This window comes from Epinephelus fuscoguttatus, linkage group LG20 (genome assembly GCF_011397635.1).
Source record: "Epinephelus fuscoguttatus linkage group LG20, E.fuscoguttatus.final_Chr_v1".
Classification (NCBI taxonomy): domain Eukaryota; kingdom Metazoa; phylum Chordata; class Actinopteri; order Perciformes; family Serranidae; genus Epinephelus; species Epinephelus fuscoguttatus.
In genome coordinates, this window is record NC_064771.1 from 34213394 (window position 1) to 34227419 (window position 14026).

Below are 14026 nucleotides of genomic sequence, written 5' to 3' on the forward strand. Positions count from 1 at the left end.
TACTTTTCATGTAAAATGAAGTTGTAATGGAGTATTTTCAGAGAATCTGAAAACTTGCTCCATCACTGACTTAAACTACATCAACAGGACATTCATTTTTATCTTGTAGTTGGTTATGAAATTATTTGTCTCAACACATGAAAATGAAATAATTTAGTCAAATAGTGATTTTAAATTTTTATGTTTGAAAAGCGACATGCAACCAAAACTTAAAAATGTCTTTAAATATGAGTGATGACACAGAAACAAACGTATCTGTCTGTCACACAACAATGTGTCTCCAATGACATGAAAAACAAACCCCATTTTTTTTCCCAGCTTTTATTTTTCAAACAGATCAAATGCTTTGGCAAAATTGATTTAGATTTGTTTTTAACAGTCATGCCCATAAAGCTTTTTTGAACTGAGAGACAGAGCGAGAGTCAGAACATTTCTTCAGCTACCATGGCAGCCACTGTAACAATAACAATAATAATAATAATAATAATCATCTACAAACAGCTGACATGTCATAAAATACTATATTCCCAGTATATACAAATAAATCCATGATACTCAAGCTCATCTCACCACCACAAAATATCACAAAGACATGATATGAACATAAATATTCTGGTCCAAACACATTTTTTAAAAATCACTGTTTGTTCTAATTGTGTTTTTTTTATTGTTTACAGCCCAACATTTAAATCAACCAGGCAGTCTGGTCTGTCAGTCCGTGGTGGGAACATAAATATTATTTGTTATTTTAGAACATTTCTGTTTTTGCACATATTAAACTAATGCCATGAAGGTTCATCTCTGAACTTTAAGGGTGTTCATAGGAGTGTTTTTAAACTTTGAGAGACTACTAAGAATCAGATTGTAGAGGGAAACCAGGAACAAGGACAAAATCCCTCACTGGCTTCCCGACAAGAAATAGTTCCTGGCAACCATGCTAGCTGTTCCCCCAGTTCCCAGTCTTTATGCTAAGCTAGGCTAACCACGTGTTATGTATCTGAACATCTCACTGTCTGAAACAAAGAGAAGAAACTGTATCTCCTAAAATGTTGAACTGTCCCTTTAAAGCCCAGCGCTGCCTGGTTTGTTGGTGCGTCTGATCAGAGTCCTGCACGGGGTCGGGTTTCTGACAGGCGACCCGCAAAAAGCTGACGGGGGCAGCGTGTGAGAACCAAAATATTGTTATTTTTAAAAATAAAACAAATGAAAAGAGGTGCAGGATAGACCCTTGTACTGTTAGTAAACAGTATGACGTTTTTTGGTGGGCGGGGCTTAGCTGGAGGCAAAACAATTCTCCGATATTCCTCTTAATCCCTCCCCAGTTTCTGATGAGGTGGACATGATAACCCTTAATACACATAACGTTATTCATCCCTACAACAGGAAATACTTTTTCCCTAACCTGATATGAAGTGTGCGCTGCACATGTGAGCATTTTTGATGATGGCCTCCGTCCAGTCCTTTGGTCTTATCACATTTAACCATAGTTGTTTTTGTTGACGGGCAGTGGCGGCTGGTTTTGAGCCATGACTCCTTCTATTCTGGCTCCAATAACACAACAAGACAAACACGTTTTAAGACTCCTGTGTAGCCTACAGCCCTGTGGGGGAGAGGCAGCTGCACCTCCAGGTGATAACATGATGTCATCAACACATCAGTCCTAAAAGGTGATCTAAATCACTTTTATCAAGCTGCAGTTCCTTTTATTTTGAAAGCCAGTGACACAAGTGTAACCTTTGACCCCGTGGTCACATTGGTCACAGACGTGGAGGACTCCAGCCATGAAACTTTGCAGCCCGAGGATGAGGTGGCAGCCTACATGGAGTTCAAGACACCCAAGGAGGATCCTTTGGAGGTTTGCTGGTGGTGGAAGGAGCACGCTAGAATGTTTCCTAACCTGGCAATGATTGAATGTTTTCACCATCCAGTGAAAGAGACGTCTCCTCCACTGGATTTGGAATTCAAGAACGGAGAGCCAAGCTTAATGTGAGGGACTGGAGCCTGGGTGGGTTTAATCACAGGTGCGGGTTGGGTCGTGGGACTTTTATTAACGGGTGCAGCTTTGCCTTAGACATATGACGGGTAAAGGGTCGGTTCTGGTACCGAGCTTTATTGGTATGAGCGGGTGCGGGTTTTCAAAAATGGACCCATGCAGGACTCTGTGTCTGACTGTATTCTGCCCTCTACTGGTGAAAACGGAACATTTCCAATATTTTCATGCAGAGCTCACAGACGTCACATCGCTGCTCAGTTTACAAAAATATCACAACAGTTTCAGACTGCGAAATACAAAGGCTTCGTACCAAAGTGAGACAACTATCAGCTGCTTTTACAGAAGGCCACACGATATGAGTACAAAACAAAATAAATAGATTAAACTCTTTTGTGGTTAAACTCTTTGTTTGTGGAAGAATACAAACTTCATATAAGACTTCACGTCCACTTTAACTCAACATCTCTAAGTGGATTTACTGTGAGTATGACGGTGTGTTTTGTTTTGTATATTTGCTTTTAACCCAGTTCGTGTATCTTGCAATGTCTTTTTAGTAGTATGGTGACTTTCTCGAGTCCCACCATGTTTTTTTGTTTTTTTTTTCATTCTGTTTTCAACCACTTATCCGAGGTTGGGTCACGGGGGCAGCAGGCTGAACAAAGTACTCCAGAGGCTCCCAAGTGTTGCTTTCCAGCTCCTCCTGGAGGATCCCGAGGCATTTCCAGTGTGTTCTGGGTCTGCCCTGGGGCCTCCTACCAGTGGGACGTGCCCAGAACACCGCTAACGTAAGGCAACCAGGAGGATCCTGATCAGATGCCCGAACTACCTCAACTGGCCCCTTTCAAAGCGAAGGAGTAACGGCTGTGCTCTGAGCACTCTGAGAACAAAACTCTGAGAGTTATGAGTTCATGCGATTGTTTGTGTTTACAATCTTAAGTTCTACAGGAAGATACTCTGGTATTGTCCAGGGATGATCTGGCCATGATCTTTAGGACCTGATCAGACTGTGCGTTTTGCAGCTTGCTGCATCTTTTTTTCATTTCATTCACAACAAGTGAAGTATGTACTTTGCCTCACCTCTATTTTGCTGTGAGGCAAACTAGGTACCTTAAAAATGCATAAAAATGGACAGGCATATGTATGTACGTTGGTTACAGGAAAATGGAGATCTGTATGGGTACAAAGACTGTCAGAGAGAGGAGAAATCACAGGAAGTACCACCAGCTGGTCTGGGAGCTTTGCCTGGATAATGGTCAGATCAAGGCTTATTTCAGGAGGAGTCAGAGACAGTTTGATAATCTACTGTCAATCGTTCGGCCAAGTTATGGTTAGTAAAACTTTACAAAGTAGGTGAGGCAACAATGTGTTCAGATATATCTCGCAGCTTGCTAGCACAATGTTGAAAGGGAGCTAAGGTTATCTTAACACAAACCATGTACGGTGCTCCGCTAACTTGTTTTTATCACCACCACAGAAGGTCCGCCTCTCAATTCATCTGATTGGACCACAGGGAAAAACACCAATGATGTTTGGTGTTTTCTGCTCTGAGATGAATTTGATTCTACTCAAAGCGTTCAGGGTGCTCCTGCAAAAATGCAAGGTGTATAAAGATGAAAAATACAAGGTGCTCAGCAATGCAAAGCAGCAACCACAATGCTTCGCTCTTATTGAAAACCGTTACAAAAAAAAATCAACACGCCAGGCTGCTAAAACACGTACTTACTGATCGGGGCAAAAATTTTTGAATCCTCACATCATCAGCATTCGTTGTGCTGATCAAAGAAATACGCTGATTTAAAGGTTGGAGGTCGAAAGTTCATTGCTGAAGTTGGAAAGTGTATACAGAACAATCAGGTCCATTCAGTAGCTGTTGTGAAGCTTTCAGTATCACATGATTTTCATCAGCAGATAGTTTGCACAGGGACTTGTTGACTTTTTTAGCACTGTCAATTGAAAATTCCTTGACAAAACTGGGAAAACTCAATCAGTGAATGAAAATTGTGTGATACAATTGAAAATTCCCATTAAATGGACCTTGGTGATATTGTTCTGTCAATGATTTAAGAGTTGTTATTTCTGTAAATTTACTTAGAAACATCTTATCCACCATTTTTGTGGCTACTTTTTTCACTCTGGCACAGGAACATGGTGTCCTTATTCTAAATACTGACCGCAAAGCTCTGATTGGCTTGTTTGTTTTTTCCTTTACAACTGGGGAAATAGCCATCAGTGAGCACAACACGCGACCTGTTTAAATGGGGATTCAGGGGTCTTCTGAAACCATGTTATGAAAAAGCAAGTACATCATAAGCCTTATACACGAAATAGGACTGATCCTAAACATGTTCAACTTTGAAACACCTCGAAACAAACAGCCAATAAGAATTTCAATCAAGTCGTGCATGTGTCTGTGAAAACGTAGGGTTTGTGGCTGCGTGCAAAAATATGTAGGAAGTCTTGGAAATATGTACAAAATATCTGTTCTCATGCTATGATTCAAAGATTCACACCATCAAGAATGATAAAAAGGAAAGTTTAAAGGACGAAATGTTCGCATCGCCTCCCCGTCATCCACGGAGAAGGACCACAGCTGCTACACCCAAAACATTTTGTTTTTCAGTCTTTGGATTTTAAGTTCCCGCAAATGAAATGAGAAGTGAAGGCATCATGGTGACTGCGAGTTTGCCTGTTCAGTCTTTAAGTCTTTCCTCCTGTGGTTTGTGTTTGTCCCTTGGACCACAAAGTCATCCTGCGACTGTTGTTCCTCCAGCCCACTTTCAGAGAGCCATCTTGTGTTCAAAGGGTCAGAATGGCCCCTAAGAACTTCCAGAACAGCCTCCATATCCCCAAAACCCAAACAGCAGACATCACAGGACAGGCAGTGGTATAAGTATAATCTCTGTTGAAGGGGTCAAAGGTCAAGTGTCAACCAGTGATCAAGGACACTTGACAGGAGGCTTTCCATTGGCTGCAAAAAACAGGACCATGATGTCTTTGATGTCATTAGGAGGTATCTGAAGGGACAATCTGAAGCTGTCAACTGATGTGAGTTTGTTCTCACTTGTTTCAGCCATGCCACAAAGCCCCATAAATGTTTCCCCAACTTATTCTGCCAAGAGTCCCAGAAACCAACCAGCATGTCACTGGTACAACACCCTGCCTCAGGTTTGCCGTATGTCCAGTTGATTAAACACAAATTTATTTAAGGATATGTACCATGCCCACTTTGCAGGTTTGATATTCCAGCCTTGTATTTTTCTCTGGGAAGCACTTTGTGACAAAAATTCCCTTGACACCCTCAAGATTCATCAGCTTCAGCCTCTGGTGGCTTCAATGATGGGTTCAAGCAGCAGGTTTCCGGCTGTCATCACTAACTAACGTCCAAGTCATCTCTAAGTGTTGCAGCAGAAAATGGGACATATAGCAAGGCCGTGCTGTGTGACCAACTGCTAATGGGTAAAGATACCCAAAGTTCAGCTGCAGCCAAACAGGGAATTTGTGTTGTTCTGGGTTCGTAGATCTCTGAGTCACTCCTCGGCATTGTGTTTATGAAGTGATTACATTCCAGAGCTGTGACAGTTCTTTAATATCTGATGAGCTGGGATGATTTTCCCAGGTCATGAAAGCTAAGAAAATGCTTGCACTCTCTCGCTGAGAGGGAGAACCACATAGATTTTTAGGACTGATTTACTGCTCTTGAAGACTTGGTAAATAAGTGTCTTACAGCATTATAATGGATGAACATACCCAAAGTTCAGCTGTAGCCAAATAATCAGAGTTGTTCCAGATTCAAAGAAACACTTCTAGGCATTGCAAAAAGGTCTTCTCTGACCCATGGGCACATTTTTGTGGATGGCGTTCAAGAGTTCTGACAGCTCTCTAAAATCTGGAGGATGACTTTCTCAGGTCGTAAAAGTCAAGAACATGCCTTTTGACCACATATGTGCTACTCTGAGACTTCTATAACCTATTTACTACTCTGAGAAACTGATCTTCGCCTTGATCTTCGAGCTCTCAGATGTTCTGGCAGCTCGGGTTTCCCCCAGTTAGAGCGAACTGCCTTGATCTGTGAGAGGCCTGCAGTTCTTTCCCATCAGCTGCCTTCAACACACTCAATACTTAAATCACCTCAGGACATCATGTAGCTACAAAACATTGGAGGTTTCACTCCCACAGGGTCCAACAATGCTTTCAGAACAACACAGGCAAAGTCACAGTAGGTGCTCCGGGAAAAACGTCCTCCAAATGGTACATGAAGTTCGTCTTTTGTTCAGCCTGGTTAGTCGTCGTCGTCTTGTCAGATTTGGACCTCACCTTCAGCCGTAAGGAGTCAGGATTTGGGTTTGGGTGTGAGCTGGACTAAAAGTCGTAATCCCATCCGGAGTTGTCGTCTGGTGGCGGCTCGTCAGTGTCTTCAGGAAAACTGTCGAAGTTACTGGTGTCAATCGGAGAGGAGACCTGGACAGAACAACACAGTCAAACACCTTCAGGTTTAATCCTTTTTAATCTGACTGTTTAAAAACCAGAAGACACTCTGCATGGTAGGTTTAATATCTCATCGGTAGGGTTGGGTGATATAAATGTATATACCTTCCAAGAGTTTGCCATCTAGATAATTTATACTGAAGTATCTATCTCTACTATTTGGCTGTTGTATAGCTTGTTTGCAATCATGACTATTATGGCATGCAAAATTCAGATGGAGCGTAGCAGGGGAAAAATCCATATGCTGCGTGAACTGTAAATAGAGGAAAGTGACTGCATTAAAGGGTTGGATGAACATGCAGGCAGCAGGTATCATCAGAAAATTGAAACTCATGTTGGACATGATCTATATAAAACAAAGATAAGTGATTTTTCCAACAACTTGACCGATGTGAGCACGATCGTTGTTGCAAGTAACCTTGTCCTCGAGACCTCTAACATTACTAACGCTACACAGCGAGTGTCTAGAGGTGGTTTGGTTGACGACTGAAATGACTGCTTTAAACTACTGCAGCGCCTGGAGGAAGATCAGCTCTGCGCTCAGGATTTCAGGTAAATAGGCTGTGATACTATGCTTGTTAAGGTTGCTTAGCAACCTCAGTCGCAACCTGCCATGATCAACGGCCCATTTACTGGCTTTCAGAATTGTTTTACCAGACAGTTTTATCCATATCAACATGTCTTCTTGTTACGTGTCAGTATATTTACAGTGTGCTGATTGGTCAAACATGAGTTCATCAAAATTTAATTTAAACTCACATCAGGTGTGATGGGCGGAGTCAGAGTTCCTTTCCTCAGACCCTCCCAGTTAAAACCTTCAAACCACCTGAACACAGAGAGAGACAGATTAGTTTACACTGTGAACTAAAAACTGAATTAAAAACTGAAAGACAGGTGAGAGCTGAAACAGCCAATCAGGTGTCAGCGCCCTCTCAGCTCACTCACTTGTGCTTCTGGATGTCTTTGACTCCATTTTTCAGGTTTCCCAGTCTCTCTGAGGGATTATCTCTGTGGACACAGACCGTTCAAAGAATATTTTGGAGATGACAACGATGAATTTTGACCCTACTGTTAATCTGAGCTGCTCAGGCACACAGCGCCCCCTACCTGCAGAGCTTCTTTATGAGGTTGGCGGCGTTCTTGGTGATCTTCTTGGGGAACTCGATCATGTCGATGCCTCTCAGGATGATGTTGTAGGTTTTCATTGGATCTGGACCTGAAAACGGGGGACTGGAGACACAGAGACTCTGTGGGACACTGAACAAACAGTACTTTGACTCTGCTGGATTCTACTGTTTGTGTCCTCACCTGCCAGTCAGCAGCTCGTACATCAGGATGCCCAGAGACCAGTAATCTGCTGAGACGTCATGACCCTTGTTGAGGATGATCTCTGGAGCAACGTACTCCGGCGTCCCGCAGAACGTCCACGTCTTCTTACAAAAACCGATCTTCTTGGCGAAACCAAAGTCCACCTGGAAAAAGACAAAACTAATTGGACACGTCTCTCCACATTCACGCTGTTTTTATTTTCCTTTCTGATCATGTGAAGCTTAAAAACTGTTAAAGATAAAAAAAAACTTCTACAGACAGTCACAGTAATTTTACTGCCGACATTCTTGATTGTAAAAGAATGAACACTACTAATTCTGTTGATTTTTGACCTTTCCTCTTGACGCCAACTTGGTGTCTGTTTCATATTTTTAAGCATTAGAAACACACTGGAATACTCAGATTCATGATATATTTTTAAATCATATTAGATTTTATTTATGATCTCTAATTTGCATATTACTCACATGGCCACTATCCCAAATAAATAATTTACACACACATTTTCATCCAGATTGAAAGTTGTAGGGATGAGCTGTTTCCATGTTTTGACTCCATGTCCAGAGTGATATCTTCTGCCCACTTTATCCACAATCAATTCATATAAAGTATGAATCCTGGGTAATGCTCCTCTAACCATGAGAACTCATTCACATACTGAGAAACACAGAAACATAGTCAGCCAATCAGGACGTGCCTATCTGAATACGTGCAGACCCCACAGTATGTAAGGAGGCAGATTCCTGTATCTGATGTGTATTTTGTGAGGAAATAAGGAAATACCAGCTTGGCGTATCCTCGACTGTCCAGGATGAGGTTTTCAGGCTTCAGGTCTCTGTAGATGATGCCTTTGGCGTGCAGGTAGGCGAAGGCTTCGACCACACACGCCGTGTAGAACCTGGTGGTCGAATCTTCAAATGAACCCCTGAAAAGTTAAAAGTTAAAAAGCTGTGAGAGGCTGACGGCTCGCAGGTATTAACTAGTTGTTTTTTCAGTAGTTTTTTTTTTTGTTCAGACTTTTCTGCAAACTTTTAAGGCCCCGACACACCAAACCGACTTCAGAAAACTAGCGGCGGTTAAAGTTCCCTGCTGCTTCGCCTCACGTCACCTTGTCTTGGACAAAAAACTTGCACATGAACACACCGCAAAGACTTCAACTGATGGCAAGTACATTCTGCACTTGTGTGAGAGGAAATAACTCTCCACACCAGCAGACGGCAGTCGTCTGTAATCATGATACAAAAGGGAAACAGGAAGAGCATCTTGATGCTAGTTGGCAAGTTAGCACATTAACAACACAATCTGAGCATATTTACTGTGCGCCACTGAACAATAACACAGGAAACGTTTTTGCTAAAGAGAAAAAAAATCTGACCTTATGGAACAAGTTTGTCTTGGTCTCACTCTCTCTGGACTTTAGCCTTTTGTTTACTTTCCTCACTTCTGTTTCTCTTCTCATTCGCTGAGCTAAACTGCCAATCAGAGTGATTTCATTCAATAACAGGCTCCGGTGACACCATCACTGATTCAACAGGGAAAAAAAGCTGACCTGAGCCAAAAAGGGCCAATGGTGCAAGACGCACTGCAGAGACGAGGGCCACGGATGTTCTCTGGCGGCCGATCATGGGCTCAGGGCCTTTACCGCTGGTTATTGCTTTTAGGGCTGCAGCTACCTTTTGTGATTTATTTAATCTGCAGATTAATGTATGTTCTAATCCAGATTCTAAAACTGTCTGAAAAAGGTGAAACATTGTCCATTATGAGTCTCCAGAGTCAACAAAGTTGTTTTAACATGTCTCATTTTGTCTGACCAACAGTCCAAAACCCAGACATTCAGTTTATATTGATGTAAAACGTCTGAGCTGCTGACACCACAGGATGTTTGTTTTTCCTTTATAAAATTACTTGTATCAGCACTTGTTGTTTTTTTGGTTATGAAATAAACAGATCAATTTATAAAAGTTTCAAGAAAGTGACTTTTTGTTGCTGCCTCGACATCAGCACCATAATAACTCTCAAACTGAGGCTTTTCCAGATGAAATCAAGCTTTAGGATAAAAATCAGAACAGTAAACATGAACAGTAAACACAGATTAAATGGTCTACAGAGGACAGATGAGCCGTGTAGATCATGTACCTGTCTCTGAGTATCGTCCACAGCTCTCCTCCCAGACAGGCCTCCAATAGCATGTACAGATATTTACTGTCTTTAAACGTCCGGTACAACCTGGACACAAACAACAGAGCTTCATCACAGACTGTTGGAAAAGAACAGAAACACGACATCCAGCTCTGCGTCTCAGATAGTTTGTCATATTTTATTTTACATTTTCGTGTTTTAATTGTTTTATTCATATCTTTCACCAGTGATCTGTTTCCATGGGTTTTATATGTTGTCCTGCTTTAATGTAAAACAAAACTAAACAAAACAAAACAAAATAAAATGTCTATGTCGGTGAACTGAAGACACAAAGACAATAACGTTCTATTCAACTACTCTCTTCTACTTTATTTTAAGAATATTTTTTGGAAACAGCAACTCTTTTATTTTGAAAGCCAGAACCCAAACAACAAATGATGCAGATGCTTTTATTTATTAATTTGTATTTATTTTATTTATTTATTTATTAATTTTTTAAAAAATGACCAAAATGCTACACAAAACAATGATTTTTTTTGGTGAAGCTTTTATTTTGAAAGCCAGGAAAGCATTTGAATAAAATGGTTTTATTTTGTAAATCTGGAAGATTGGAACCAACTTGACTTGGTTTCTGATTCTGGTTTTAAAAAACATTTAAACTATTTGAAAAATGTACTTTTGTATAAAAAAAAAACCCCAAAAAAACCCAAAACCTTCATGAATTTAAAGTCTGAGCATTTTTTTTTGTTGCATTTATGCTGATGAAGGCTGAGATGTGACAGAAAGCTGAATATTGGACAATGAGTTAAGATTATTTTGAAAAACTACATGAATGATTTAAGAGTAAAACAGCTTTCATAATATTTTACATCAAACTCATAAAACGTGATCATTTTTCATTGTAAAGCTGCTGTAGATCAATGAGATCAATATAAATTATCTCCAGTGATGATGATGATGATGATGATGAAGCAGATAACCGTACTGACCTGACGACAAAGTCAGAGTGTGCCTCGGTCATGATGTGTTTCTCTGCGCGAATGTGTTCCTGCTGTCTCGTGTCCACAATGTGACGTTTCTTCAGGATCTTCATGGCGAACGTCTTTGCCTCCTCGCTCTTCAGCTGCACCTGGAAAAAAAAAAAAAATGTCCCATCAGTTCTACGTGTGCAGGTGATACTCTACATTTCACTTCCTGTCCACAGATCTGTTTCCTGTTCACAAGTACAGTGTGTGTGTACAGCCTGACGACTCTTCTTGCCATAAAAACACATCAGTGAGACAAAGTGTGTCACTGGGTCACATCGTCCTTCATCACCGTCACACTGGTTTATTTTGACTCAGTCTCACACACACCGTCCTGCTGCCACAAATACTCACTAAACCAGAGCACCAAATGTGGATCAATCCGCCACTGAAAATAGTCCCCAACGTCACTACATCCTCTGACCTGACCTTTATCTATGAGTACAAACCTTTAGCTTCAATAAGGAGTTGGAGTAACCTGACGCCTCCACGGTGAACGAAGAGTCTAACAACTGAGAGAATTCCTGATGAACTGAGGTCACAGGGGTCCAACAGCAAAACTATATAAAAACATCTGTTTACGCACAATTCGTGCAGTATAATGTAGAGCCCCTTTACCACTGGACAAAACCCCACAAATATCTGGCTTTTGTACTTAATGGGAAAGGTTTTAATCGGCATTCATTACTGGGACAAATGTCTCTGCAGTAGTCACTGGTATTTTTTGGCTCCAGCGCCGATCAGTGATGGAAATACAACACCAGGGTACATGCGCTAATTTTAGCCCCTTTACTGGTGAGATGCATTGATGGACCGCCAGAAAATACCGTCCGTCTCCACCCAAGCAGCACTGAAATGTTTAAAATTAGATTGCATCGAGTTTGAAAGAGAGACTGAATAAGTGACAGATATGAATAAAGAAGTAACCACTATAACGTTTTCCACGGCCTCCATGCGGCGTTCTACTGTTTACTAACCTGTTTTCTGGTCTGTCTGAGATGTCGAGTGTGATGTCTCATTTATCCAGTCGTATGCTCAGTACTTCCCAAACACATGCACTGTCCATAAAATGTTTCGGTTAAAAATGTGCCAGTACAAACAGTATCGTGGGTCCAGCAGCGTGCGTGTCTGAGCACACGCATGTGTTTGAAGCCCAGTGTGCGCTACTCACAGGAAGAAGCATTCTATGTTAGTAAGATGTAAGGTTTTAATGACAAGTCACGTTTGTGAAGTATGTCAGGGCGGCAGCAGCTCAGTCTAGGGACTTGGGTTGGGAATCGAAGGGTCGCTGATTCAAGTCCCCATCCAGACCAAATATGGAGCGTGGACTGGTAGTTAGAGAGGCGCCAGTTTGCCTTCTGGGCACTGCAGAGGTGCCCCTGAACGCCCAGCTGCTGCAACTACTCCCTCGCTCTGACATCCCTCCATATAATGCATGTACAGGTCCTATAGGTATAGGTTTGTGCATGTGTGTGTATTTCGGGCCTGTGTGTATATGACAACAGCGTGAAAAAAATGGAACTTCCCCTTGTGATACACCAATGATCCTTTTGTGGGCGAAGTATTCCTTTAAACCCACTTTAAGTGACTGCATGTTAATCAAACGCTCTTAAAAACCAAACATACATCACAGAACAACTGAAAATAAGAATAACACACACACACACACACACACACACACACACACACATTGTGGTGTTTATAGAACATGACATGATGCTCTATTTCTGGACACCACTGGAAACCACTGACGTCTTTATGGTAAATATGAAGCTACAGCCGGCAGCTGGTTAGCTTAGCTCAGCACTGCGGTTCCCAAACTGTGGGGCGGGTCCTCGTGGGGGGGGCAGAGAGCTACGGCAGGGGTAAACATATAGGGGGAATGAATACGCTTTATGTGGGGTGATGGAAAAAGTTTCCAGCATGAAGACTGTAAACAGATGGAAACAGCAAACCTGGCTCCGTCTAAATGTAACACACACCTACCAGCTCCTGTCAATCTGCTTTAATCTGCTTCTGTGAATCTGCATACCGTGATGGAAAACATCTGCCTGAGTAATGACAGTTATGTCTGGGGGTCGGACCGGCAGTCTGGAGGTCAGAGTTTTCCTTGGAGCAGAGTTACACACTGACTAATCGACTAAAGATATCTCCAGAGGTGTGACAGGAGACCCGGAGCGGGGATTCCTTCCTGTTTTTGGGCAAACCCTTCGCAGGGCTTCCCCTCTGACCTTCAGTACCCTCAGACTCCGCCTCCTGCAGCAGAGAAACCCAACCCCCACCCCCCAGAGCTGCAGCGCACCACAAGCAACATCCCACCCTCCTCGGCTTTTTCCATCCATCACACGTCTTATGTTCACTGCAGACTTTAATACAGTTAAGTAAACACCAATGTGATCAGGGCAAAGGAAACTTCTGATTGGACAAACGCCTTCATGTGAAACTAGTTTAATACCTGAGAATTTTTTTATGAATTAAAAAATGAAAGAACCCTAAAAGAACCCAGACTCTGACATCACATGACGACTGGTTTCCAGTTACCGGCACTGACACTTCACTGGAAAGTTACTGCAAATAGCTGAGTGCGCACACACACACACACACACACACACACACACACTGTGCAGAGTTTTGTGAATCGGACAGTGTGTTTCCAAACATCCAACTGGACTCAAATTAAATAAACTGGCCTGAAACTGATGCATTTGACCCAAACTTGCCTCAAACCATCTGAAACTGGTCTCAAATAATCTGAAAAAAGTGGATTCAAACGCATGTGAAACATCCTGCTCAGTAGATTCTGACTCACTCTTAAAACGGAAACCTTAAATCCTGACCTGTTGCACATCAGTGAATAAAGATCAGTCTGTTTATTCTGATATTGTTTGATGTCATCTGATCGTACCAGCTCGACGCGTCCGAAGCCGCCGACTCCCAGCGTGTCGATGATGTTGAAGTCCTTCAGCTTCAGGCTGGAAAAGAAGGCGTTCTCAGCCTCATATCTGGAAACACAAGCACACAGCGATGCCTTCACTGAACACAGGAAAATAGTACT

At 42.0% G+C, this 14026-nt stretch overlaps 1 protein-coding gene across 2 annotated transcripts in view; it reads right to left on the reverse strand.

Annotated features, from left to right (window-relative positions):
- Positions 1-286: 286 nt before the first annotated feature.
- LOC125881372 (cGMP-dependent protein kinase 1-like) overlaps positions 287-14026 on the reverse strand; it is an 86540-nt gene continuing 72800 nt past the window's right edge. For both annotated transcript variants that reach the window (XM_049564521.1, XM_049564522.1), the window contains 9 exons: positions 13877-13973; positions 10936-11075; positions 9944-10033; positions 8591-8732; positions 7787-7950; positions 7586-7708; positions 7424-7486; positions 7238-7304; positions 287-6451 (listed from right to left, as the gene is read on the reverse strand). In XM_049564521.1, coding sequence (XP_049420478.1) covers positions 6353-6451; positions 7238-7304; positions 7424-7486; positions 7586-7708; positions 7787-7950; positions 8591-8732; positions 9944-10033; positions 10936-11075; positions 13877-13973 — 985 coding nt within the window. In that variant the 3' untranslated portion in view covers positions 287-6352. The remainder of the gene's footprint in view (positions 6452-7237; positions 7305-7423; positions 7487-7585; positions 7709-7786; positions 7951-8590; positions 8733-9943; positions 10034-10935; positions 11076-13876; positions 13974-14026) is intronic.